This window comes from Ptychodera flava, chromosome 19 (assembly GCF_041260155.1).
Source record: "Ptychodera flava strain L36383 chromosome 19, AS_Pfla_20210202, whole genome shotgun sequence".
Lineage (NCBI taxonomy): Eukaryota > Metazoa > Hemichordata > Enteropneusta > Ptychoderidae > Ptychodera > Ptychodera flava.
Genome location: NC_091946.1, coordinates 38,293,981 through 38,320,275, shown reverse-complemented (window position 1 = coordinate 38,320,275; position 26,295 = coordinate 38,293,981). Strand labels below are relative to the sequence as shown.

General features: G+C 36.8%; 2 protein-coding genes across 2 annotated transcripts in view; both read left to right on the top strand.

The window, feature by feature from the left end:
* The window catches only part of LOC139119471 (uncharacterized), a 42,521-nt gene extending 39,698 nt beyond the window's left edge, over window positions 1-2,823 (top strand). The window contains exons 4-5 of the mRNA XM_070683302.1: window positions 1,428-1,547; window positions 2,167-2,823. Coding sequence (XP_070539403.1) covers window positions 1,428-1,547; window positions 2,167-2,312 — 266 coding nt within the window. The 3' untranslated portion in view covers window positions 2,313-2,823. The remainder of the gene's footprint in view (window positions 1-1,427; window positions 1,548-2,166) is intronic.
* On the top strand, window positions 2,820-25,870 carry LOC139119470 (uncharacterized). Its single transcript, XM_070683301.1, has 12 exons — window positions 2,820-3,251; window positions 3,612-3,842; window positions 3,989-4,195; window positions 4,347-4,568; window positions 4,697-4,936; window positions 10,363-10,590; window positions 10,904-11,116; window positions 11,598-11,885; window positions 12,140-12,280; window positions 13,237-13,540; window positions 14,071-14,165; window positions 25,476-25,870. Exons 1-12 carry the CDS (start codon window positions 3,185-3,187, stop codon window positions 25,691-25,693), a joined length of 2,454 nt encoding a protein of 817 aa, XP_070539402.1. The 5' UTR covers window positions 2,820-3,184; the 3' UTR covers window positions 25,694-25,870.
* Window positions 25,871-26,295: the final 425 nt, after the last annotated feature.

The following is a 26,295-nucleotide window of genomic DNA, read 5'->3' as shown; positions in this document are numbered from 1 at the left end:
TTACAACATTACTAGAAAATGTTGGTATTCTTGAGTAACATTAAACGGTTTTAATATGCTGTGAATGGGTATATTACACTCCAAACATAAGGGATGTTTTGAGAAACAGCCTCTCACCTATAATACCTAGACCTCGGCATCGGATTATATTGCAAAGTAAACGACGTGCTCATATAATTTGAAACATACATTAAACAAAAAATATTTATTTTCAGAACTCATTTCAGCTGTTTGTTCCCCATGTTCTGTGCATTTTTTGCACATCATAATGCTTGAGGTTGCATTGATACTTGTGTTACACTTTTTAAAATACCGTTATTCAAAACAGGAAAATAATTTTTTCAATATTAATATGAAAATATTTAAGCAAAATAAATTTTAATATTCTCTGTGAATATCAATGTTGTATTTTACATGCTGCAAATTGCTTACCCGTGTAAATTATGCAAATTAAGGGGTACGGCCTTACTTGATAGCTCAACATTGTCAATTTTATTGAAGTAGAGATAATAAGCTTTCAAATATGTATGGTGTTGCTGTATGTTAGGTGGGTACATTAAACTCCTAAAATAAGGCCCTTTTTCTTTGTATGAAATTAAAACCCCTGGAGCTGTAACTCTTAAAATTTGTTGACCTGAAAAAGGCTTCCTATTTTCTCTAGTTTTCTTTAAATTCCACAAAGTTAAAGGATATAGTCTTTTACTACTAAAAAATTGGACAAGTAAATTTAAATTTTAACCGTATTTTGATTTCCCGCAATATTTAAAAACTGGTAATATTACAAAGAAATCAAAGCATATGATGTCCCCGTGGAAATTATTCAGCACTATGCCTTATTTTGGACTACCTTGATGTTTCTGTGAAGATTCCAATGCATATATGTACGACGTACAGTTTTTTTCTTTGTTTGCATTAGGGCGCCATTTACGGTTGGGCAAACGTTTATTATTTATCTTGCTTAAAATAAATTGCACATTCAGTCCAAGTGGACAGTTTATTATACTTTTATAAACACCCCTCAATGAGTATATTCCCACACTTGCATTAGTTTGTAAGCAGAATCACAAAAATAACGCTAAAAGAAACAGCTATTGGGCCTTTAATATGATATAGTCACAAAATATTCTATATTTAAAATGTCACCTTTTCTACCCTATTATTGAAAGTCTGTCTCTTTTAAATGATAGCAACTTATAGCAGTGTCTCGGTTTTGAAATATTATAAATCCCTAGCTCACATGTCCCCATATGGGGCGCTTCTTCATGAAACATTTCTATTGTTATTTCGTGATTTTTGAGTTATTTGTTCTTCCATTTTTACCACCGACTCGATTATTGTACACTGTTCGTTTGCTGACCGTGTTATAGCACAGCACTGTAATTACTTGAACTCTTCAGCAAGTATGTAATCATTTGCATTCCACACAGGTCCGTGTTCTGAAGAGGACTTCCAATGCGGAAGTGGTACATATTGCGTCAGGAAGTATCTTGTCTGTGACGGTATCAATCATTGTCTTGACATGAGCGACGAACGCAATTGTACCTATAGTAAATATGTGTTACTCTATTCAGTTATGTAAACTTTGACAACTGTGTTGTTTTCAATCGGATTGATGTGACGTCATTGTCTTGCAACTTCTTTATTAATTATGAATTTCCGACCCAGGGCAAGGGTTACTTGGATGACAGACTAAGGAATTAACGGCCACAAGAATTTATGAGGCAGAGAAGTGAACAAAGGGACCAGAGATAAGACAAGCATTGGGAAATTACTTGTCATCCAAAATATCTACCCTATTGTATCCAGTTCTATACTCTATCGAAGCATAGACTTTCACTCTCGAGGGTCTATGATTGAAGTAGCTGTAGTAGCTGTAACTCTGGAGATCTTTTAGTGAGACTCATAAGTACAATGTCGTTTCCATCATCCTGGCAAACATACAGACAGAGTGTTTGTCTCAACTCTTATTCCATATTTGTTGACATAGACCAGATATTGTATTTTGATCCAAAGTATCTCGAGATGTATGTTGTCCAAAACTTTTGCGGTTTTTACCTGGCGGGTGATGATGCTGGAAATCCTGTCATTGAGTCGCTGACATGAGTCACTTTGAAGAACATGCCTTTGTAATCTTCTGATAACATTATTTTGTAAAACTTGTTGCAGAGCAATGTGGTAATGGTCAGTTCAAGTGTGGAAGTGGCAGTCAATGGGGATTTTGCATCGATGACGACTACGCTTGTGATGGTAAAGAAGACTGTTATGAAGGAGAAGACGAACACAATTGTGGTAGGACTTACATTCAGAAATGACCAAGTAGATACGGAAATATTTATTTACAGAGTGTATTTCGAACACCTGAAAACTAAGCTGTTCATAGAGTCTGCGAAAAGGTTCATAAGTTTAAAAGGGAAGGAGGTCGTCGGCCTGTGCATGTGCGACTTTCTCGTTTACAAATAGTGTATTTCATGTATGATATCCAGGTGCGTTAAGTCAACATAGCTGCAACATTTAAATTTCAACTTTCATCAATCGCCAACGTACCCTAGATAAAGTGTTTACATCAGTTATCGGGGTCTCTGGCAACCGTTGAGCAGTGTTCCGACGACCACCTCCCTTTAAAATAATTTGGGTTTTACAGCGAAATGTATTTTCCTTCCATTCGAGTAATCGTTGTTAACTTTTACCCGATAGTCGTACCGAGTGTGACATACATGTGGACCGTTTGTATATGTTGACATAGTGTTGCTTTGTACCACTGCAAAGGAGCCTTTAGGACCAGTTTCGTTTCATCGTTCTTACGTCTTGTATTTAATTATTAAACCTTGCTATTAAAATTGTGTTCTGAACCTTTGTGTGGAATAATCCTTTAGTCGTTTTTCTCGAAACGACAATTTTTTTGAAATAAAACCATATTAAGGACATTATTAGGATTCGAGGTCGTATTAATGTTCCGAAAAGACCTCTTTAAGATATAATCATCCAGGACTCAGTGAATGGATGACGCCAACCCTGGCTAATTTAAATATTCTATTTGGTCGCTCATATAAATATTCCTAATCAATTATATGGAAACTGGCAGGTTAGTTTTTCTTTCATTTGCGTGTACTTAATCCGGAACTGTAACTTTCAAGACTGTTCACAGAGTGAATTTCAGTGTGGATTTTCCAAGCGATGTATTCCAATGTTGTATACATGTGATGGTGTTATGGACTGCCCCGATAGAAGTGATGAATCCACTGATATTTGCAGTGAGTACGCACTGACACATTCATCATTTTCTTTAACGGGACAATACAGGACAAGAATGCCGTTTAGATATTTGTCACAATCTGTCATTTATTTAGTGCTGAATGGAATCTCTGTATAGAAGATTAGTATGAGAAACGTCCCAAAATAAAAATGCTTAATTAACATAGCGGTCATCATCCATAACACTAAGCAAATTAAGTAATCACGTTGTCGTTTAACAAAGATGAACCTTAATATACAAAAGCTGTCTGTTTTTGACAGTAGAGTTTCCACGTTTTTACTGTAACGTCTTCATATTATACTGTACTGTTTCCATGTTATCCAAGGTTGTATAATTCTAGTCCTTGTTGACCATTTAGGGTCCAGTCAAAAAAATCTTGCTCTTGGTAAGCAAACGACGCAGAGCAGTACTGAACTTTACGAATCCGAGAAAGCTGTCGACGGTTACACGGAAGGATACAAGTTGCTGAAGAGTTGTTCGGCAACAGAGTATGAGTATGAACCCTGGTGGGCAGTCGACCTCGGCGATTCCTACAAAATCCATGAAGTCATAGTTTACCGGCAGGAAATGACTGATATTGAATACGGAGGTAAGGCGATTTGAACATCGCAAAAATAAACTTTGCGGCGTAACAGAAGTGGAGTGATAATAAGACAGTAAATGTGACACCCAAAATATTTCAATTTAAGACAAATACAGTGCGATATCTTGTTTGTTTTTTTTTGTAATGAACAGACGCTAATAGACAGGGAGGTGATGTAATCGTTGGATACGGTAGTGGAAGAGATATAGTTGGAGACAAGTGCGGCACCCGAATCTTTCATTCATATGGCCGAGAGATCACATGTCCATGTGGGCCATCAATCGGTAGGAACGTGTTGGTCATAATATCTGGATTCACCGACAGATTGAGGTTGTGTGAAGTGGAGGTTATGGCTTCAGGTTGGTAAACTAATGGCGTTTCCGCAATTACGTGTTTGTATTTGGCAGAGTCGAGGTAAATGTAAATGAAATTGTTTTTATTTTGTTTTTGTTCTGATTAACGTTGATTTTCACAAAATATGTTGAATTGTTTTACTATAACCTTTATCAGAATTATGGGTCATAAATGCAGCCCTTAGAATGACAGCAGAACAGAGCAGCGAATACCCAAATGCCCCAGCCAGACTCGCTGTTGACGGTATCAAGAATACTAATTTCTGGTTTTGGAGTTGTTCACAGACAGACTTAGAGTTTGAACCATGGTGGAGAGTTGATCTTGGGAAAAACTACACCGTGTATCGTGTTACTATAGCTAACAGGCAGGATTGCTGCAGTAAGTTAATCGCTCATACATGTTTTGCTTACTGCGTATAGCAGACTTTTATTCGTCATATTGTAGTTCATATTATCAATTTTTCTTTTTTTTCGACAAAATAACTTTTTCACTCTTCGTTTTGAAAGGTGAAAGGCTCGCTTCGGCCGTTGTCTCAGTTGGAGCGAAGTCCCTCGATGTTGGGACTGTGGTTGGAGCAGAGAATGGAACAACTATCTGTGGCGTCATAACATATAAACACATTGTGAACAGCAGCGCAATCATAACAGTGACTTGTAAGTCGCCGCTGATTGGACGTTACGTCAGCATACAACTTGTCAATAAAACTGAATACTTGAATCTCTGCGAGGTCGAGCTACAGGGAATACGTGAGTAAACAATGCTTTGTTCATGTTTTCAAGACAAATGCAGTGTCTTCTGAGAGATATTTGCGTATAGATGTCAACGATCTGAAAAGGTACCTGACATATATACCGATCCGAAATCCGAAAACGTTAGTAACGCCCATATATTTACATATGAAAGTTTACGAAACACGAAGAGAAGAGTGAGAAGACTAAACACACAAAGCCGCAAGGACAAAATCAGTGTATGGTCTTCAGGATATAAATATTGTATCTTCCTAAAAGTGTCTCCTGTGTCATCTGTGTAAATGTTACCTGGCATCATACGATAAAAGGTTTTGATTGAATGGAATGCAACCAACAACATCTTCATACTCTAGAATCACCCTTAGAACATCGGCTTGTTTTACTCTTGTTGTGAATTGACCTTAGCATAATCACAGGCGGCCAAGACGTTATTAATATATTGAGTTTGAGTTTTTCTCACTTTTTTCTCTATCAGTTGCTCTCCTTTTCTTCATGCTCTGACTGATCGGAGTAAATAAAATAAATGATTATATAACCTAACCTAGCCTCTTGACTCTTTAATTAAATTATAATCGCAATCATAACAATCCATAATCCAATGACGGTAGGTCAGAATTCATAAGACAATAGTTGTAAACATAGACACAAAACAGCACAGAATAGACAGTAAATAGACGGCACACAAACAAAGTCATATTCATCAAAGAAAGATATATGGACCTCTGGCCAGAAGACCAAGAAGTGATGTCAGGTGTTTCGAAAATAGTAAGCGCATCCTTCCCCACATACGGCACCCGCCATATATCAATTATAAGTCAGATAATTTTTTTAATATCCACATTTGATTTATACCACTCAGAGAAAAGACAACATCACAGTATGCTTGAAGTCCCCGTTTAACGGTACAAAGAACAGAAGTCAGTATCTTCGATAACTCTGTTGTTGAACATTTTGAAGATCCTGCAATAAACCTAGCCTTTTAAGGTGTTTTGTGGAGCTTTGGTATCCAGTATAAGCTAGGCAACTTATTATGGTCATCCTTTGTTGTAATATTAAAATTATCCATGAATGACTTATGCTTTGCCAAAATTTCAGATTTGCTGAACACTGACTGTCTGTAAATGGAGTTGGTGGAGGTCTTAGTTACACCAAGTTCGTCTATAAGACATTCAAAATAATATTTCTTAAAGACAAATACAAAGTTATTGGCAGCTTTATCAGCAGGAACGACAACATATTTGTCATGGATATCATTCAAACACTTAACAGCATCAGGATCTTATTTATTTTACACCCCACTATAAAGACGTTTATCTGTTACATACATATCTTGTAATTAATTCAATATTGATCTGTTCACTCAAGGTGGTCGAAATCATTATGTTTATCAGTTTTTACGTAATCTGAACTTAGATCAAATAATCTCCAAGCTAACAAGGCCTGTTTCAAAAACTTGAATTGATAACATCTACGTTTCTAACAGTGAAGTCGTTAACGTTCAAATTCCTGGGATTGGTCTGTCAGACCACTACCCTATCATTTGTGTCAGCAAAATGAACTCTAGTTTTAAACGCATTTCCTCACACTTGTCGATTAAATTTCGCTCACTGATGCATTTTAAACAGGACTCCTTTCCTTTTTTTATCTTTTATTGCAAAAAGTCCGAAAAACTGAACTCATGCTGTAACTACAGAGAGCTAAAGACTTTACATATCTCTGTCGTAATGTTATAAGAAGATCTGTCATATACATGTACATTTGGTCAACTTTCATTTTTAAAGAACGACATGAAAACACATAAACAAATACAAAAGCAGGCACCAAAACGAAAAAAGAGACAGAGCCATTCCTACCACGGTAAATAACTGAAACAAAAAATAAATACAGGAACATATGTGTCAGGTCCAGTGTCGAGATGTCACTAATGCCCTATGTAACAAAGTCCTGCCATTTCTCAAAATATTGGGACATAGTGCCTTTTCTTTTCCAAAATCTAACTTTTGGATATATTTGATATCTATCTTTAACGGTTAAGTTTGGATGATCTTTCTTCGGTTTACTTTTAAATGTGCATTTCTTGTAGAGAATAACAATATGATTCAAATGATCTGACCATTCTTTGTTTCCAAGAATTATTTGCTTGGTTAAATGATTTTCGAACAGTTCAGAACTTTGTTCCAAGATGTATACAGTTCATTCAACATATTTTTGGTAAAAATACAATCAACAAAAGATAAGATATTGTTTTTATGCACTTTGACAGAATGTACAAAGATCTGAGCTTGCAAAGTCTATAACTTGAAGGCAAAGCAGGACCCCTTTCTTTATGACTTATCACATGCGCCATGGTTTTTAGTTAGTCTCACGAGTAATGTAAACGTTGCTACAAGACTTTGGGTTACTATCTTCAATAAGATTTGTGATACACATGCTTCCTATATTGAAAAGCGTGTGAAACATAGAAAATAGCCAGCATGGATGAATCAGTATATTTGGAATACTATGCATGAGAGGGATTCTTTGCTAAATCAAGGTAAAGGGGATTTTGAGAAACTTGCGCTTTATAAACTTGCAAGAAATAAAGTAGTTCATTTGATACTTTATCAAAGAGCTTAATGATAATGGTTCAAATTATAAGGCAGTGGTATATTTATAAAAATATCACGAAACCAAGGGAACAAAATGACATTAAACTGGTCCAATAATCATTTTCATTCAAGGTAATACATTACCAGGTCCATGGGACATTTGAGATTTACAAATTTAAGTAGGACCATCCTGAACCACTGATAGTTAGTGGTGGTACCAGGTGTCCGGAATGGGTAAGCGTACCCTGCTAGCATGCTACACCCGTCAGGATTGGTCCCAAAATTGTCTAAATATTGTATGAAGTGATACAGTATATGCATCACTGTTATAATTCAAAGCCGGGAATGCTGTCGCTAATCATTTGAGTGACCGAGGTGTCATATTTGGCCACAAAGTCATACTCCGATGGAGATTTTACGGCACTCTTGTCACTAATTTCAACGTGCTTACTAATTCTTTCAACAATTATTTCTCTAGCATTCCTAAACTTCAACATTTCTGTCGATGATTATCCCGATTTTTCTTCCTTAACAGAGTACCTCGATAAGAAACTTGATGGATCATCGTTTGCAAATTTCCACTCTTTCTGTTGACTTTGTAAAGTAAGCTTTATCAGATTGTAAATCTACGGGCACCGATAATGTAAGCGCAAAACTACTGCGCATAGGTGCTTCGGTAATTTCAGATTCATTGACAAAGGTGTTAAATTTAAGTATTGACAATGCAGTCGTCCCTGATATTTTAAATGTGCACGAGTTGTCCCTATTTATAATGGTTCTAGCTGTGTTACTGAAATGTTCAATTATTGACCCATTTCAATTTTACCTGCTATTTCCAAAGTTATTGAAAGCCATATACATTGTAGTTTTTATGAGTTTTTGTCTAATATGGATTTGCTTTATGAATCATGAGATACAATCTGGATTTAGAAGACACCCTTCCTGTCAAACAGCGTTATTAAGAATATGTGATGAATTGTAGAAAATATTGACAATGGTAGACTTTCTGGTATTCTGTTTTTGAATTTGTCAAAGCATTCGATCTAGTTGATCATCGAACCCTTCTTAGAAAGTTTTCTTTATATGGACTAGAAAGTAATGGCTTAAACTGGTTTAAATCGTTTTATCAAATCGTTCTCATGTGGTTACTTATATGGGTAAATTTCCAATGTTCAAAAGGTGACTGTAGGTGTACCTCAAGGATTATTACTGGGACCACTGCCATTTACTATTTTTATCAATGATTTACCATTTACTTTGCATAACTCTCAACTTGATATGTACGCTGATGACCAGACCCTTCTTACCTCAAGAATTTCTGTTCTGCATGTTAATAAATCCCTTCAAGTGATGTAGTGTTGTGAAATAACAATAGATTTTAAGTAAAGGAATGACGACAAATGAAGGTGAAACGAAAGCTTTGTAAGTCGGATCTCGTCAAAAATATGCTGAACAATTGGATATCTCTATTAAAAGCAAAAACAATTCATGTGTCGCCTCTGAAAAGATTGTGGGACTAACATTAGACAATTTTATTTCATGGGGTAAACATATTGATAATCTTTGTTTCACTTTGAGCCGGAGAGTTGGACTACTTAGGCGCCAGTGTAATTTCATTCCTTTGCACCTTAGAAAAGTTTTATACTATGGTTTGATTCAATCTACCATTGATTACTGCTGTTTGTGTGAGGAAATAAAGCTTCTAAAAATATAGACAGGGCTTATAAAATACAGAAGCGTGCCTTAAGAGTGATCCTTATTGCTGATTTTGATACCAAAACTGAAATACTTTTTGAAAGATTTAATGTTTAATGTATTAGACAATGTATTTTATTATTTCACAAAAGTTTCAATAATCTCCATGTTATAGTATCGATAAAATTATTACGCTTATTGACGTCCACTCTGATGGGACACGAGAAGCCTCAACTTGCAAATTATTCCTGCCTAAATTTCGTACTGAAACATGTCAAAGGAAATTTGCCATGCGTGCTGCTCGAGCTTGGAATTCTTTGCCTGACATGATTAGATGCAGTACTAACCTGACCAAATCCCAGTTGAACTTTTACATCAGAGACAATGTAGACAGATAGATTACTACGCATTTTAGCAGAAATTTTTTAAAATATTTTTTATCTGTAATCATCGTTTTAAGGGTTTACCTGTACTGATTTTACTTTCTTTTACTAATTTTCATGTTGTAAACTTTAGTACTTTTTTACGTTATGTAGAATCCCATGATAGATTACAACTTAAAAGGAGTCTTTACCCCATTTGAGTCTGTAACTGGGAAATCCATGAATGTGAAATAAATAAATAAATAAATAAATAAATAAGTCAACACAACTAATGATGCTAATTCGTTGACTTATCAGGGATTTTATGGGTCGGTCAACATTGCGAAAGATAGAGATTTAAATGAAACATTTGTAATGATGTAATGTAACTTTCCGTATCTTTCGCAACGTTGTCAACCCATAAAACCCGCGATAAGTCCACTGGTAAGCATTATTAGTTGTGTTGACCAATTAATTACATGTGTATATGAGAGATAAACGTCCTTGTAATTGGTTGTCAAATAAAAAAAGAGACAAGGGGTTAGGTTAAGTTATATAATCATTTATTTTATTCACTCCGATCAGTCAGAGCATTAAGAAAAGGAGAGGAACTGATAGAGAAAGCAGTGAGAAAAACTCAATAATATCAATATAGCCTCGGCCGCCTGTGACATAATTTGGCAGAGTTATCCTTTTCAATGCGACTCGATTAAGTCGGTAATCCGTTTATTACTGGGACCTTCAGGTCATTTTAATTATCCCAAAATTATTTTATCAGCATTTATAGACGAACTACCGAACGTGGCATTGATGAAGCCAGCTGAACAAGTGAGCATTAGCAGTGGAGGTGTACCATCCAAGGCCGTGGATGGAAACCTAAACAGCGATTATGAATTCGGTAGCTGTATACACACTAGATTGGAAAATGAACCATGGTGGAGGGTGGATTTACTGAAAGATTACAGAGTTTACAGAGTGGTGTTTATAAACCGGGACGATTGCTGCGGTAAGATTTAAAAGTCACGGACATCAAATTATTTGCCTCTATGTACATGACTCGATGATTTGGAATGATTTCCAGCGTTTTATAGGCGTGCGTTTGTTGCTGAATGACTAAATGACACACAAATACATCAAGTTTGAAGCAGTAAACCTACACATATCTGTTTGAAATGAAAAAGAATCTTTCTTAATATGACATCGGCATACACTGCCACATTTTGCGGAATGGGTATCGCTGTACACACCTGGTGAGAGTTAATCATCACTGGATAAACCCAAAAAACATTTCTTTGAATCTATATCTTTCACTTGACCAGTGGAGCGAAGTAATGGTGTTGTGTTCAGAGTAGGATCAAGTTTGGAAATCAAGAAAAATCCTAAATGTGGGAGACCGTTAAGAATGTACGACCTCGCACACACTATAAACCACATCGAATGCCCCGTACCGCTGATTGGCAGATATGTAACCGCACAACTAGAAGACAGGATTCGATGGATGAATTTTTGTGAGCTTGAAGTCAAAGCAGAAGGTTGGTTTCACTGAAATTTGTACTTTGTGAAAGAAATTCATTCAGCGATGTGCGTAAATAAAATTGCGTGTTTCAGTGAACAAGCCCTAAGGAAGTAGGGTAGCGTTTTACTCGTTTATTCCCGTGTGACGGATCAGAAAACAGCAAAATTCTGCAAAATCATGCCTGACGTTTTGAAAATGAAAAAAAAGATTAAAGTTTTTGGTATTAAATAGGGTAGTTACGTTAACAGAAACAAAGTTAACATAATTTTTTTTGCCTATGTAAAGATTTTATCAGTCATAGTAAGTGCGCCATCGGTAGGCTAACCGAGACGACGTGAACATTACAAGATTTCTGCAAGACCATCACCTACTTGCATTGTTAATTGTTAATTGTTATCCTTTGCACACAAACAAAAACATACACAAACAAATTTGCAAACTACAAGTTCCCAAACGATGACACTGTATTGATTTGGCGTATCTTTTCTTTTCCACAGAATACATAGACCACGAAGCGCGCAATGTCGACGTCAATTCATTGCCACTATTTGAGAAACTAAGTCAGAGAAGACTAGTGGGTGCTACATCCATTGATATACCCTTGATATCCGTCGATCAGTGTGCTTACGAGTGCCTAATGACCAGGGATATAAGCTGCCTATCATTTAATTACAAACAAAAAACCAGAATATGTTTGTTGTTGGTGTCGAGCAGGCTTGGAGACAGTGGCACGGATTTACTGACAGACTCAGACTACGACCATTACGAAGTTCTGATAGATGGACGTAAGTATTTTCCCACAATGCCTCATAAAGTGCATTTTAAGTTTACGCGGGCAAGAGATATGAAACTACACACAGAGCTGCTGCTAAAGATGTGTAATTTTTCATTTATTTAGATGAGAAAGAGACTCTGTTGCCGCAAGTTAATGCAGTAGGCATCGCTTTTGTAAGAATGTCAATCACCTTTCAACAGTTCATTTCCAAGTAGGTTTAGCGATAACATGATCTCAAACAATTTATTTCTTTTTTGCCATTAGTCGCTGATTCCTTGCATAATGGTACGTCCTGCCCAGAAGGTTACTTCCAGTGTGATTCAGGCGAATGTCTGCATAATTATCGAGTATGTGACATCATTCCACAATGTGTTGACGGAAGCGATGAAAGAAACTGCTCTCGGGGTAAGTTACGGAATTTTCAGATTTGTTATGGGAGTGGAGTCTTGTGGGAAACCTGCAATTAGGTAGTGTACAACCAACCTTGTCTGAGAAGCCTTCCTCTGACCAACTGTCATGGAAGGCCCTGTTCAAATCTCGCGCTTCTTAGGAGCCACTTGGATTGTAATTTACATACACCGGCCCCTATGAATAAAAATCGCAGTGCTTTAAATATTGTCTTAGACACTACAAGTATACTACTCCTTTAGAAAAAAATTACATGCGCTAGATGCATACAGACAGTTCAATCAGACCATATTGATTTTATAGAGAAAGTCAACACCTATAAGTCCTGTGAGCAAAAATAAAAACACGATTGCCCTGCGAGATTCACAAGTCGGGAAGTTTCTGACGAGACTTTGTTTGAAAAATGCCAAAACAGTTTGTAATTAAAAGTATACTTCAAACTTTTCATACAAACAGTAGTTATTTCAATTTGTCATGATACATTTTAGATTAAAATTTTTGAACTAGGTTTTCGCGTTCGTATAGCTGAGCAGTTTCTATTTTTTTTATTTTGACCGCAGATATGCAGAGTAAAAGTGTATCAAGAGATGTCGTGTGACGTTTTAGTTACAATTTTATCATCACTGAACTTGAGCATGCGATAGCACGTTCCATTCTAACCGAAATATGTTGAGCTTTATGATAATATAGATTTGACCTAGTTTTGGAAGCCTTGTCTGCATGTGAAAAATTATCACTTTACGGCAAATGTAATGTCTTTCATCGGATGATGACGTGCTTTCAAGCACGTCTCCTGCGAATGATTCCACCTGCCAACCCCAGTGAATATAGTATGATTCAATTTAATTACTTTACAAGGAAGAATTTCCAATTCATGGCAAGAATATTCGCTGGTCACTTAAACGGTACTTATAAAGCTTAATGGAACATATCAAATATTCTTCATTCTAAAGCCTATGAAAAAGATCGTGTTTTCATGCCATCATCACCTTGGTTCAAACAATTCCATAACATCACTACTGACCATTACGCCTATGAAAAGTTCCTTTCGGAATATCGTCCGAGTCACGAGTACCACGCTGTAAAGGGCGAAGATCCGCCTGATTGGATAGGATTTAAGTCTTACAGTCTGTCTCCGGATTACGGAAACTTTGATGAAATATTAAAAGTTGGCAAAGACAGAATCAGTGAGTTGGGACACCAGAGCCGTGACTTCATCTTGAAGTGTTCTTATCATGGCACAAGATGCAATGCAAGGTGAGACAAATCGATCTTAAAGTGTTGTTATCATGGCACAAGATGCAATGCTAGATGAGATCTTAGGCGTTTATAATTGATAGGAAGATAAATTGGAGAGATTAGGCTGTATCGATCACTTACCCCTGTCTAAAAAGTCAAAACACATATTACAGCGTTTTAAGAAGAACCATCGAACATATAATACACTTTACATATACATTGTTATTAGCGCAAATAAATGACGTCCATTTTCGGCAATCACACTGCCCAGTTGATTACAAAAGGATTCCCTAGATATTGCGTCAAGCTGACAGGCGACACGAAGGAAATAACATTAATTTGGAATTATGTCTTTTCTGCGGACTCTGAAAAATCGATTTTTCAGTAACTCGACAGATTTGTAGCAATGTTGGCGTTAACTTCACTGCTAACATTTTAGTTTCGAAGGTTATATGTTTATTTTAAAATGCTTGAGATGTTCGTAAGATCTATTGAAATAAATATGTGTTTCATCTATGTGTTCACATTTTTCTTGTTTGATTCTACAGCGATTTCCACACGTTCCAAGATGAAAAATACGGAAACTGCTTCACATTTAACAATAACGGGGACAGATTTGTGAGAAATCCAGGCGCTAAGGACGGTAGGTAAACGTCAAGATGTTGTATTCGTTTTCAAATCGAAAAGTGAACATCTCAGTAAATATTCTGTGATCGCGACAGAAAAACCAAAGTAGAAAGCAATGTCAGTTTATTGGATGAATTATTACCTCACCATGATTGAATACCTTAATAACATTTATTAAACAAATAACATAAGTCGACTGTGCATTGGCAAGACAGCATCGAAAACTGTCACAATGCGTAACGTGCAAGGGTTTCTCTAGAAATGTTCATGGACATTTTTTCCAGAGAGAAAAATTACGAACTCTTCTGTCGCTGCTAGTAGCCGTATTTGGTTTACGAGGCAAACAGCTTTATCAGCAGTTGTCAAACTCCGACGAAATATTTGACCGACGATATCTCAAAATATCATAAGCCATATAACAAAAATCAAATTCCGATGGCATTTTTATGATAATGAATCGAAAAAATATGATCACTTATTCTTATATTATATCTCAATTAACGTACACAGTATTAGTAAACCGTATTTCTATCACGGCATCAACGCTATAATGTTTATGAAATCATCTGTTGTACGTATATTTTACTAATCTGTGATCATGAACACTCTGATGTCATTGATGCAACATTTGAGGTTTTCATTCAGTTCACCTGGTAATCTTCGTCAGTCTGAAAACAATTAATGTCACTTTATTAAAAAGGCCCACCTGAATTCAGCTTCCGAACATAGAACGTTCGGCACTGGGGCAATTGTCAACTAAGCTATGGAGTACGAGTCTACGCTGACGCTGCTGTACGCCACAGCAGTACCACTCGTGTCGGTGATCGGTCATGTCCCGTGGGAGAAAGCTGAGTCTTACTGACTCGGCAAAAAACGAAAAACAAAGTTTGCTGATTCCACCAAAATTCGCATAGATGACTAGCACAGATACCTGCGGTTGATAAATAGCGGCCACCGCGTGGTATGCGCGCATACCACACGCGGCGGCCGCTATGTATCGAGCCACGCGTAACTTTGTGGCAGACGACAAAATGTAGTCATCAGAGGTAACTAATAATTTACACGTAAAAACTGATATCTATGTGGTATTGTTTAAAAATCTAATACAACTGATTGAGAATAACGAAAACGACAAAAACTAAGGAGAAGTTTTAAAAAAGAATTACCAGAGGTAAAGGCATTGATAATGATGTATATAAAGTCTTCGCAGTAGGAAGTAAATTATTTGCGTCATTCGAACGTTTTTGACTCCCTAGAATATTCTATTCACAGCAACTTAGGGAGTTTATTTGTATTGTTTTAATTATATTGGTAAGATTCAGCCAACCAATAGGCTAACAGCTTCGAAATCGCTGCAAGTCGCCCCCAACAACACACTTTCGGGTGATTTCGGGTCGTAACCAGAAACGATCGTAAAACTTCGGGATGTGAAAAATACGCTCGGGAAATGACATGTTTTTATCGATATCTCGCGATCCGCGCGGAGTCGCCAAGTCAAATATCGACCGTTGGCATTTAAAAATGTGTTTCAGAAATGTTACCAATTGGGAGTACCTCTTTAATGTCATTTATTACACTGTTTGGTTAGCTCTTTTTTCAAAATTGTTGTGATATCACGTGCACATCGTCTCTTAGGGACAGGCGTCGACAGAATAAAATCAGAATTTACAGAACGATTCTTTTAGCTTTACATATGAAATAAAAAGTTAATTTAGACCAAGGAACTGACAGCTTGGTAGAAAATAACACAGTCGTCAATATTGTAGTCTAGAAAACAAGATGGCGACAAGTTGAAGCTGCAAGAAAAAACAAAATAAAGGGTGGTATGTATGTATGTATGTATGTATGTATGTATGTATGTATGTATGTATGTATGTATGTATGTATGTATTTTTATTTTTATTTATAATATTCATCCACAGCGGACACGATACGTGTACCGACATAGGATAGGATGACTGAAACAGGTGCGAACCACCTATACAAAGCCAGTCACCCTAATGAAATGAAATATGTACAAATGAAAAAAGCAAACAACAATAACATACAGGAGATAAAAAATGAAGAAAGTCTAAAACAAATCAAATAAAATCTACATAGGTCTACACCTGCTACACAGACAACGAGAAATCCACGTACAAGTGTTGTCTGGATCAAAACAGTTATGAAATTTATCCCAATACCATTTCGTCAATGTTACTCTAAATGTACAAAGTGAAGCAGTGGTTCTAATTGTCGCCGGTAAATTGTTCCAGAGAATGACAATTCTATTAAAGAGAAGGTGTTGGAAAGTGACAGTTTTACAATGGTTTCTATCCAGTGCATTTGTATCAGCACTAGAACGTGTATTAATTTTAGATGAGTGAGTTTTGACATACTTATGAACATTTAAAGAGTATTTCCCAGTAGTGCATTTATAAAAGAAAATCAGATCAAGAATCTCCCTGCGAAATGACAACGGTAAAAGGTTTACAGCAACTAATCTTTGTTTATAATCAATGTCAGTGGGATAATTAAGAATATACCTTGTTGCTGCTCTTTGGATTTTTTCAATTTTTACTAAGTTGCGCTTAGACTGGGCTGCCCAAACGACACTTCCGTATGTGTTTAGAGTCACATTTGTAGCCACAAGTACGCTTGATCATGCCAAGCAATCTATGAGATTTCATGCAAATACGATCAATGTGAGTATTCCAATTCAAGTCGAAAGTGAGATCAACACCTAAATCACAGTATTTTTAACTGATGCTAAGTCATTACCATTCATGATATAATCAAAATTCAGAAAATTTTTACATCGTGTAAAGTGGAGAACATTGCACTTTCCTGTATTAAAAGTCATACCCCATTTGACACTCCAGCTATAAAGAGAATGAATATCTCTCTGTAAAGCTTCACAATCTTGTGAATTTTTTATCACACGAAAACACTTGGAGTCATCAGCAAAGAGAGCTAAGGTAGTCTTAGGAGATACACAGACGGGCATATCATTGACATATAATAAAAATAAAAAGGACCCAAAATGGATCCCTGGGGAACTCCTGAAGGAACAGGCAACCAATCTGAGGATTCACCTTCAACTACCGCTCTCTGTCTTCGACGTGACAAATAATTAGAGAATCAATTATGCAGCATACCATTAAAACCAAAAGAATGCAACTTATTTAATAATTTGTCATGAGGTACTTTGTCAAATGCCTTTGAGAAGTTCAGATAAAGCATATCCACCTGTCCTCCTTTATCTAAGACTTCTACGATGTCAATAACAATTTGTACAAGTTGGGTATGTTTATGGTATGTTTATATGTTTATATGTATATATAATATATAACAATAAATATGAGATCACATCAAGTATGTTTGGTACCTATTACTCGAGTTTCACGCATACACGCGATCGTCAGATAGGTAGATTTTATTGTGTGAAATTGCTTCAGGTGCTTACATATAAGTGTCAGGTTGGGTCAAACCATTTGGTGTTGTGGGTGGATTGAAATTTGACAAGTAAAATTGTTTTCGTGTCGGCACTTGGAGACCAACGTCGAACGCTTGTTTAAAGGCTAGATTTATCTGCATTGATTATGCAGATAAATCAATGCAGATAAATCTAGCCTTTTAAACAAGCGTTCCGAGTTTGGTCTCCAAGTGCCGACACGAAAACAAATTTTACTTGTCAAATTTCAATCCAACCCACAACACCAAATGGTTTGACCCAACCTGACACTTATATGAAGCACCTGAAGCAAATTTCACACAATAAAATCTACCTATCTGACGATCGCGTGTATGCGTGAAACTCGAGTAATAGGTACCAAACATACTTGATGTGATCTCATATTTATTGTAATATTGCTCTGCATCCTGCATCGAGCACTTTACCCCTCTGAGAAGATACAAACAAGTTTTGGTATATATATATATATATATATATATATATATATATATATATATATATATATATATATATATATATATATATATATTATATTATGGAAAGCCGTTGGGGACCCCTCGGCGAAAACGCTTTCTCCATTGAAAATGCATAGGTTGAAAACAAAAAAGTTTTCCGTCGAAATATACAAAAAAATACCACCCGGCTACAACATAACTTTTAGCGGCGCCGTCAACTTCAAATGCGACAACAACAACTCAAACCACATAATGTTGCGTCCACAAAATATCAGTCAGCGGCAACATTGCTAACACTATGTATCTAGACCTTGGATGAACACTGGCCGCAGCGGTAACAATCTATGAGGCACTTAGTGAGATGTCAAATGATAACGTTGGCGGCGAATGCCTAACTGCGATTGCAGAAAAAACAAAAGCTCGTGCGGACGCGAAATCACTTGCTGCTCATAATCAACATACGGACACAGAAACTCTATGATAACGATTCCGCACTGAACTGCCATCGCGAAATCTTATCGTCTTTTGAGGCTGCAAAATCTCTTCTCGCTCATTACCAAACGTAGACGCTGTTAATATGAAACCTATAGAAACCGGTACGGAAACTTCATATACTCGCATTGCGGTGTGACAAAACTTACAACGTACAGATGTTGCGGAAAAAACTACAAGTTGAAGCTACGACAAACTCTGCTCTGGTTGCACACAGTCTGTGCAAACACGGATGATGCGGAAAAATATCATATGCAATGAGCATTGTTATGGTGCGGAAAAACAATTACTTAGTATACCTGCGGTGTGACAAATTAGTTCGTTCTGGTGCGACAAAACAGTAAGCTTGCCAGCGATTGATGTGCGGAAAAAGTAGTATGCAAATAAGGAGTCAGTTCTGGTGCGGAAAAAAAACTATATGCAAATGAGGAGTATGTGCAGTGCGGAAAAAACTAGTTTGTTCTGGTGCGACAAAACAGTAAGCTTGCCAGCGATCGTTGTGCGGAAAAAAGTAGTATGCAAATGAGGAGTCAGTTCTGATGCGGAAAAAAACTAAGATGCAAATGAGGAGTATGTTCTGGTGCGGAAAAGAAAGAATATGCAAATGGGGAGTACTTTCGGTGCGACGACAAACTAAATTTATAGTACGTTCTTCTTTTATAAATAGTAGTGTAGGACCTAACCCGGCCTTTTCTACGGTCACAGTTGCTTGCAGTTGCTATAGATTTTGTGCAAGAAAAGATAGACTGGCCACCATCGCTTGGCTTTTCAGTTACCTTTCCCCCCTTAAATGTACTATTGTTTTTATATTTATATGCCCACAGAATTGGAGCATTGAGCCCAGTAAGGGGTACACCATTTGATTTCGGGGGGGGGTATGGAGGATTTTGAGAAAAAAAAAATTGTCGCCAGGTGAGATAGAAGAAAAAAAAATTGATCCTGTCATGGCCTGAGAAAAAAAAATTGTCATAACAGACAGAAGTGAAAAAAAAAATTGTCACAATGCACCAGATATTAGCAAAATTTGGAAACCCTATTCTCATGTAATTCTTTGCCGGCGCGCCGCCATAGGCGGCGCAAATGTTTTTAACACAAGCAATTCTTATGTTTTTTCCCAGCACTTATGATATAAGCATGCACTACATAGGTCTACTTTACACCTCAGTGCACTCAATGTTTTCCTTCCCTTTACTGACCCAAGAAATCATTTCAGGATTTCTGTTGCAATATCTCAATGGCATAGGCACTATCTAAAAGGGACTAAGTTGACTTCTGTAAATTGTGAAAATTTTAAAACACAAGACAGGAGTCAATAAACTAGTGTTAAAATCAATATATTATTCTCTCAATATAAATATATTAGGAAGATGTACAAGTTGACTATGAAAAATTGAGGAACAACAAATATAATGAAATACAAGGGAGGGGGTCACTAAAAAAATTGAAAACTTCAGGGGGGCGTTACTCAAAATGTGGAGAGGAAGAAGGGGGGCGGGGTTACTCAATTTATTTTTTGCGAAGTAAATTGAAACACATCTCAGATTGCACCATATTTGCACACATCCATTTCTCAAAATTTTAAATGCGAGAGGGGTCACCCCCTCTCGTGCTCTCCCCCCTTGGGTCTTCTAACAGTTTTACTGGTAAAAGACAAATTTAAAATACCTATTGGATTGCACTACACTGCACCGTGGCGCACATCAAGTTCTCAAAATTTTCACAGGATCTAGGACAAAACTGAACTGTTGTGAATTCATCCTTAAATTATTATCACAGAAACATGTTTTCATTTTCCTCAGTTCAATGACCATTTTGACAGTTAAACATACCATATTCATACTTTTCATTAGAAGCTGGCAGCTGGAGAAATGACACAAGAAGGTCACAGATTTTCCGTTCCTGTATATTTATTTATCTTCAGTCTCTGGCAAACAGAACTGTTTTTCACAAATTGTATTTCTTTTTTTTGGTTGTTGAATATTGTGACACAAACACTGATCATGCATAAAATGTAAAAAAATATTGCAGTGTTCAATGTCATTTTCAAACAGTTTTACCGAGTGCAAAAAAAACCTGAAACTCCTCTCAGATTGCACCATTAAACACATCAATTTCCCAAAATTTCCAATACGAGAGGGGGAAACCCTCTCTCGTGCTCTCCCCCTTGGGGTGTTCTAACAGTTTCACTTAGTAAAAAAATTAAAAAAACACCTCTCAGATTGCACCAGACTGCACCATTGCACACATCAATATCTTAAAAATTTCCATGCAAGATAGGGGAAAGCCCCTGTGACACTTTCCCCCTAAGCCTCTCGTGTGTTCTTCCCCTGTACTTTCAAATTCTGCCCGGTCAGATATCCTAGTGAAAACCTTGTCATAATACCCATCCAAATTAAACAATATACTATATGGTTAGATACTGCGTGAGCTTTTATATCTTTATTTTATTGTGACTTACAATTTCATTTTGATGGGTTTACCTTTTTTGAACCATCATGATATAACTGATGATAGTCTAGCAGAGTACATCAGGATTTCAAAGGTCTTTACTGTTGCTGTATTTTGTAAATGTTACAAATACATGTATTGTATTTAACTTTTCTAAGTGGGGGATCAGTCAAAATTTCAGAGTTAGAGAGGGGAGTTGCTCAAATTCATCATGGTTGACGGGGGTGGGGTGGGGGGTGTCACTGAAAATTTCTGAGTTTCAGGCCGTAAATAATGACGGCTCCCTTATACGACGCATCACAAACTTGATGACAAAGAAAAAAAAAATTGCATTGTTACTCCATTTGAAAAAAAAAATGATGCAGCTCTGACAGTAGAAAAAAAAATTGCTGTCACTGTGACAGGAAAAAAAATTTGCTCCCATACCCATTTCCTCCATACCCCCCCCAAAAATCAAATGGTTCTCCCCTAAAAAGAGTATTTATATTACTTTACACTAAACACGTACTTCATGCACTTGTGTCCTCTGTTACGGTGTATGCTATGTTAAGTGTGATCGAGGAGAGTCACTACACTGATGGAAGTGGTCAAGTTTGTCAAACTCAAATAATTTTATGAAGCCTCTGCAGTTTAGCATCAAATAGCTAGGGCAGAGTGACATGACAGATTTTTTCAGCAGCACACCGACGCCCACTGACATTCGTGAATGATTATAATCTGTGAACACTGTCTGACAATTATGTAATATACGGATCACTTGAACCATGGAGGTAGCTACCTCCATGCTTGAACGCATATCCACTATTACAAATATATATGTGAAAAACACATATATATGAGTGATTACATGAACTGTTTTTGGTTATATGAAACTTCAGGTACTGTGAACGATACTCAAGGTAAAACAATTTCCAGAGCAGGCATAAATTTGAAGAAAAACCCCAATTCAATTATTTGGGCTATTCTCAGTGATTTATGGTTGACTCCGTGAACTTTGAGTATGTCATGCGAATTGGAGAAGGGACCATGATATCGCGGCCCTTGCTGTTCAAAGGTCAAACTATGATGGAGACGCAACCTTTCTGAATGGATTACGCAATATATTGATCTTAAGGTAGTATGCATTTCGAAAGTGATAGACTGAAACTTTTGCTCAAACTTCCTCAATGAATCTTTCAACCATACTCTTTCAAAATCAAGAATAAAAATCGGGGGTTCCCGTGCTAATTTTGGTAGCAGAGAAACAAATTACCCAAAATTTACCGATATTCTAAATTCAAAATGGCCGCCATCCCTGTGTTAACTCTATGGAGTAAAAATATTTTCGATTTTCGAAAAAATTAGCCTGTGAAAAGTTTTTCCTACACCAAGAGCTTTGAAATGAGCCCTCACAAGTGGTAGATCAGAAAAGAATTGTGAGTCCCACCCGCTGTCCTCAAGGCTCATTTTACCTTAATAGATTTGAAATTGCTGGGTTCATCCACATTGAACTTAACTCACTGTCTATAAAACTACCTTTAACATGAAATTTACCTCTCGTTAATAACTGCTATGGAATAAGTAAGATGACAGTTTCATAATTCCGTGGAATTATATTAATTTTGCAGAACATTAGTTCCATCTCTAAAGTTGATCTTTGAACGGCAAGTGCGATTATGCTATCAAAGCCCCTTCTCGAATTCGCGTGACACACACTAGTTTACGGGGTCAATTAACCACTGAGAATAGCCTAAATAATTGAATTCGAGCTTTTCTTCAAATTTGGGCCGTGCTCTGAAAATTTTCATACCTTGATTATCTTTCACAGTATCTAAAATTTCATATAACCCCAAACCATTCATGTAATCACTCAGAATCCGTGATTTTTTTCACATACATATTTGTATTAATAGTGTACATGCGTTCGAGCATAGAGGTAAATCTACTACCTCCATGGTTCGAGTGATCCTAATATTAAATAATAGTGAGACAGTGTTTACAGATTCTCCTCATTCACGAATGTCAGTGGGCGTCAATGCGTTGAAAAAATATGTCATGTCACCCTGTACTAGATGTTTGAAGTTATTAGCAGAGGCTTCATAAAATTATTTCAGTTTGACAAACTTGACCACTTACATCAGTGTAGGGATTCTCCTCGGTCACACTTGACATAACATACACCGTAACAGAGGACACAAGTGCATGAATAAATACTCTTTTTAATGGGCTCAAATGCTCCAAATCTGTGGGCATATAAATATAAAAACAATAGTACATTCAAGGGGGAAAGGTAACTGAAAAGCCAAGCGACGGTGGCCAGTCTATCTTTTCTTGCACAAAATCTATAGCAACTGCAAGCAACTGTGACCGTAGAAAAGGCCGGGTTAGGTCCTACACTACTATTTATAAAAGAAGAACGTACTATAAATTTAGTTTGTCGTCGCACCGAACGTACTCCCATTTGCATATTCTCTTTTTTCCGCACCAGAACATACTCCTCATTTGCATCTTAGTTTTTTTCCGCACCAGAACTGACTCCTCATTTGCATACTACACTACTTTTTTCCGCACAACGATCGCTGGCAAGCTTACTGTTTCACAGTACTGTAGATTTCCCATAATTCATTGCAATTTGTATCCTCGGAGATACCTGAGTGAAGTCTACCATGTCTCCCATGTGTAGACAAATTCACAGACTATTTATCAAAATTTTGAAAACGTACTTTTATGCACACCATTCTTCTCAATTCTCATTTTAAATAATTTGGAAAATTATGCATAATTGAGAGAGGAGATAGCATTTTTGTGAAATTTGCCAGAGATTGTGTCCTCAGCCATACAGAATAATGTGATGGAAAGTAGGGAGACTAGTTGCACCTGTTTTATGAAACAAAAGGATATTGATTTTTTGCAATGGAAGTGACAAAAGAAATTTGCATGCTAAGTTTTCTCAGAGAATGACCCCTTCAGTTCGTCATAACTTGCTGCCCAAAAAGCAAGGCATTTGTAGTACCTACAGAATGTGACTTTTATGGTTGTTTAGTGGTTATTTTGAAACTTTCACTGAAATATCTAAACGTACTTTTACTAGATATCATTTATCAATTATTCTGATGCTGCACACTAGTGCTTACATGCAGAACTGAAAAAGTTTTTAGAAAAGTAACCTCCATGTGTACAAATCAAAGAGAATTGTGGGTAATTTATTGTACTGTGTGTTTTGTCGCACCAGAACAAACTAGTTTTTTCCGCACTGCACATACTCCTCATTTGCATATAGTTTTTTTTCCGCACCAGAACCGACTCCTTATTTGCACATCGTTTTTTTTCCGCACCAGAACTGACTCCTCATTTGCATACTACTTTTTTTCCGCTCAACAATCGCTGGCTAGCTTACTGTTTTGTCGCACCAGAACGAACTAATTTGTCGCACCGCAGGTATACTAAGTAATTGTTTTTCCGCACCATAACAATGTTCATTGCATATGATATTTTTCCGCATCATCCGTGTTTGTAACAGACTGTGTGCAACCAGAGTAGAGTTTGTCGTAGCTTCAACTTGTAGTTTTTTCCGCAACATCTGTACGTTGTAAGTTTTGTCACACCGCAATGCGAGTATATGAAGTTTCCGTACCGGTTTCTATAGGTTTCATATTAACAGCGTCTACGTTTGGTAAGGCCAAAGTAAGTAAATTCTTTGTTTTGCGTCCACTCTAAATGGGAAAAGGTACGCGTCTAAGCGGCTGAAAAACACACACAAGAAAATTAACACAATGTAATTTGATGGAAGCAAATAAAAAATTGTAACAAAATTTTAGTTCAGAAACGCTAAGCGGCCAGGCCCTAAAATTTCCTATTCAAATACACTGTGTGTGTTTTTTATGAAAACCTTAAAAACCTAAGCGGGTTGGGACGCAAAACAAAGAATTTAATTACTTTGGCCTAATGAGCGAGTAGAGATTTTGCAGCCTCAAAAGACGATAAGATTTCGCGATGGCAGTTAAGTGCGGAATCGTTATCATAGAGTTTCTGTGTCCGTATGTTGATTATGAGCAGCAAGAGATTTCGCGTCCGCACGAGCTTTTGTTTTTTCTGCAATCGCAGTTAGGCATTCGCCGCCAACGTTATCATTTGACATCTCACTAAGTGCCTCATAGATTGTTACCGCTGCGGCCAGTGTTCATCCAAGGTCTAGATACATAGTGTTAGCAATGTTGTCGCTGACTGATATTTTGTGGACGCAACATTATGTGGTTTGAGTTGTTGTTGTCGCATTTGAAGTTGACGGCGCCGCTAAAAGTTATGTTGTAGCCGGGTGGTATTTTTTTGTATATTTCGACGGAAAACTTTTTTGTTTTCTACCTATGCATTTTCAATGGAGAAAGAGTTTTCGCCGAGGGGTCCCCAACGGCTTTCCATAATAAATATATATATAATATATATATATATATATTATATATATATATATATATATATATATATATATATATTGTTCCAGGTTTACTACTGACACTGTTCACTGAGCAGGAGGAATACACCGCTGTGTACGGAAAAGATTCTGGTGTACGAGTGATCATAGCGCCTGCTGACTTGGCTCCTATGCCACAACTGAATGGTTTTACAATCACGCCGGGTTCAGTGACGTCAATTGCTATAAGAGAGGAAAGTGTTTCTCATTTATCTTTAGTGTATTATATTCACGCTTATATTCAATAGTTACATGATTATTCACGCATTTCGACCATGTAACAATATTCTTTGATATATTCAACGCGAACAAACGAGACATACGAATAGAAATCGAATATCTTCATTTTATATTCAATCATTTTAACATCCATGCTAATTCTCACAACATTTATCAATTATTTCACTGCAGAATCAACTCACTAGAATGTATCCACCCTGGGGCAACTGTACCTATGGTGGAACAGAAGACCTCTTCAAAGTTGAAGGATTTCAAAACAAATATTCTGTTCAGGTATATATGATTTGAATAAAGTGACTTCACAATTTTCATTCGGAAATGTTTTCCTTTACATTGGTTTACATTCCATTTTCGTCTTTGTTTTGTGCTCTATTACCTTCTACTTGTCAATTTCAAACTCTCTCATCTATATGCTTTGTCATATTCATGTATGTCAGCGTCTGATTTGATGGTTTGCTTCTGCCATTTACATCCCTTTTTCTATAATGTAATTGCATATTATAGGCAAATGTTTTGTCCGTCTATCAATGAATTGATATGGCACGTCGTATAGCTGTACATGACTGTCCCGCCGTCCATCGATTTGATCTGACAGGCCGACAGATTGACA

Excerpts from the sequence above, each read along its gene's own strand:
- LOC139119470 (XM_070683301.1), top strand. The coding sequence starts at position 3,185 with ATGTTGTATACATGTGATGGTGTTATGGACTGCCCCGATAGAAGTGAT. Across the intron at positions 4,569-4,696 it reads TAACAGGCAGGATTGCTGCA|GTGAAAGGCTCGCTTCGGCC; the intron begins GTAAGTTAATCG and ends TCGTTTTGAAAG. Across the intron at positions 11,886-12,139 it reads CGAAGTTCTGATAGATGGAC|TCGCTGATTCCTTGCATAAT; the intron begins GTAAGTATTTTC and ends TTTTGCCATTAG.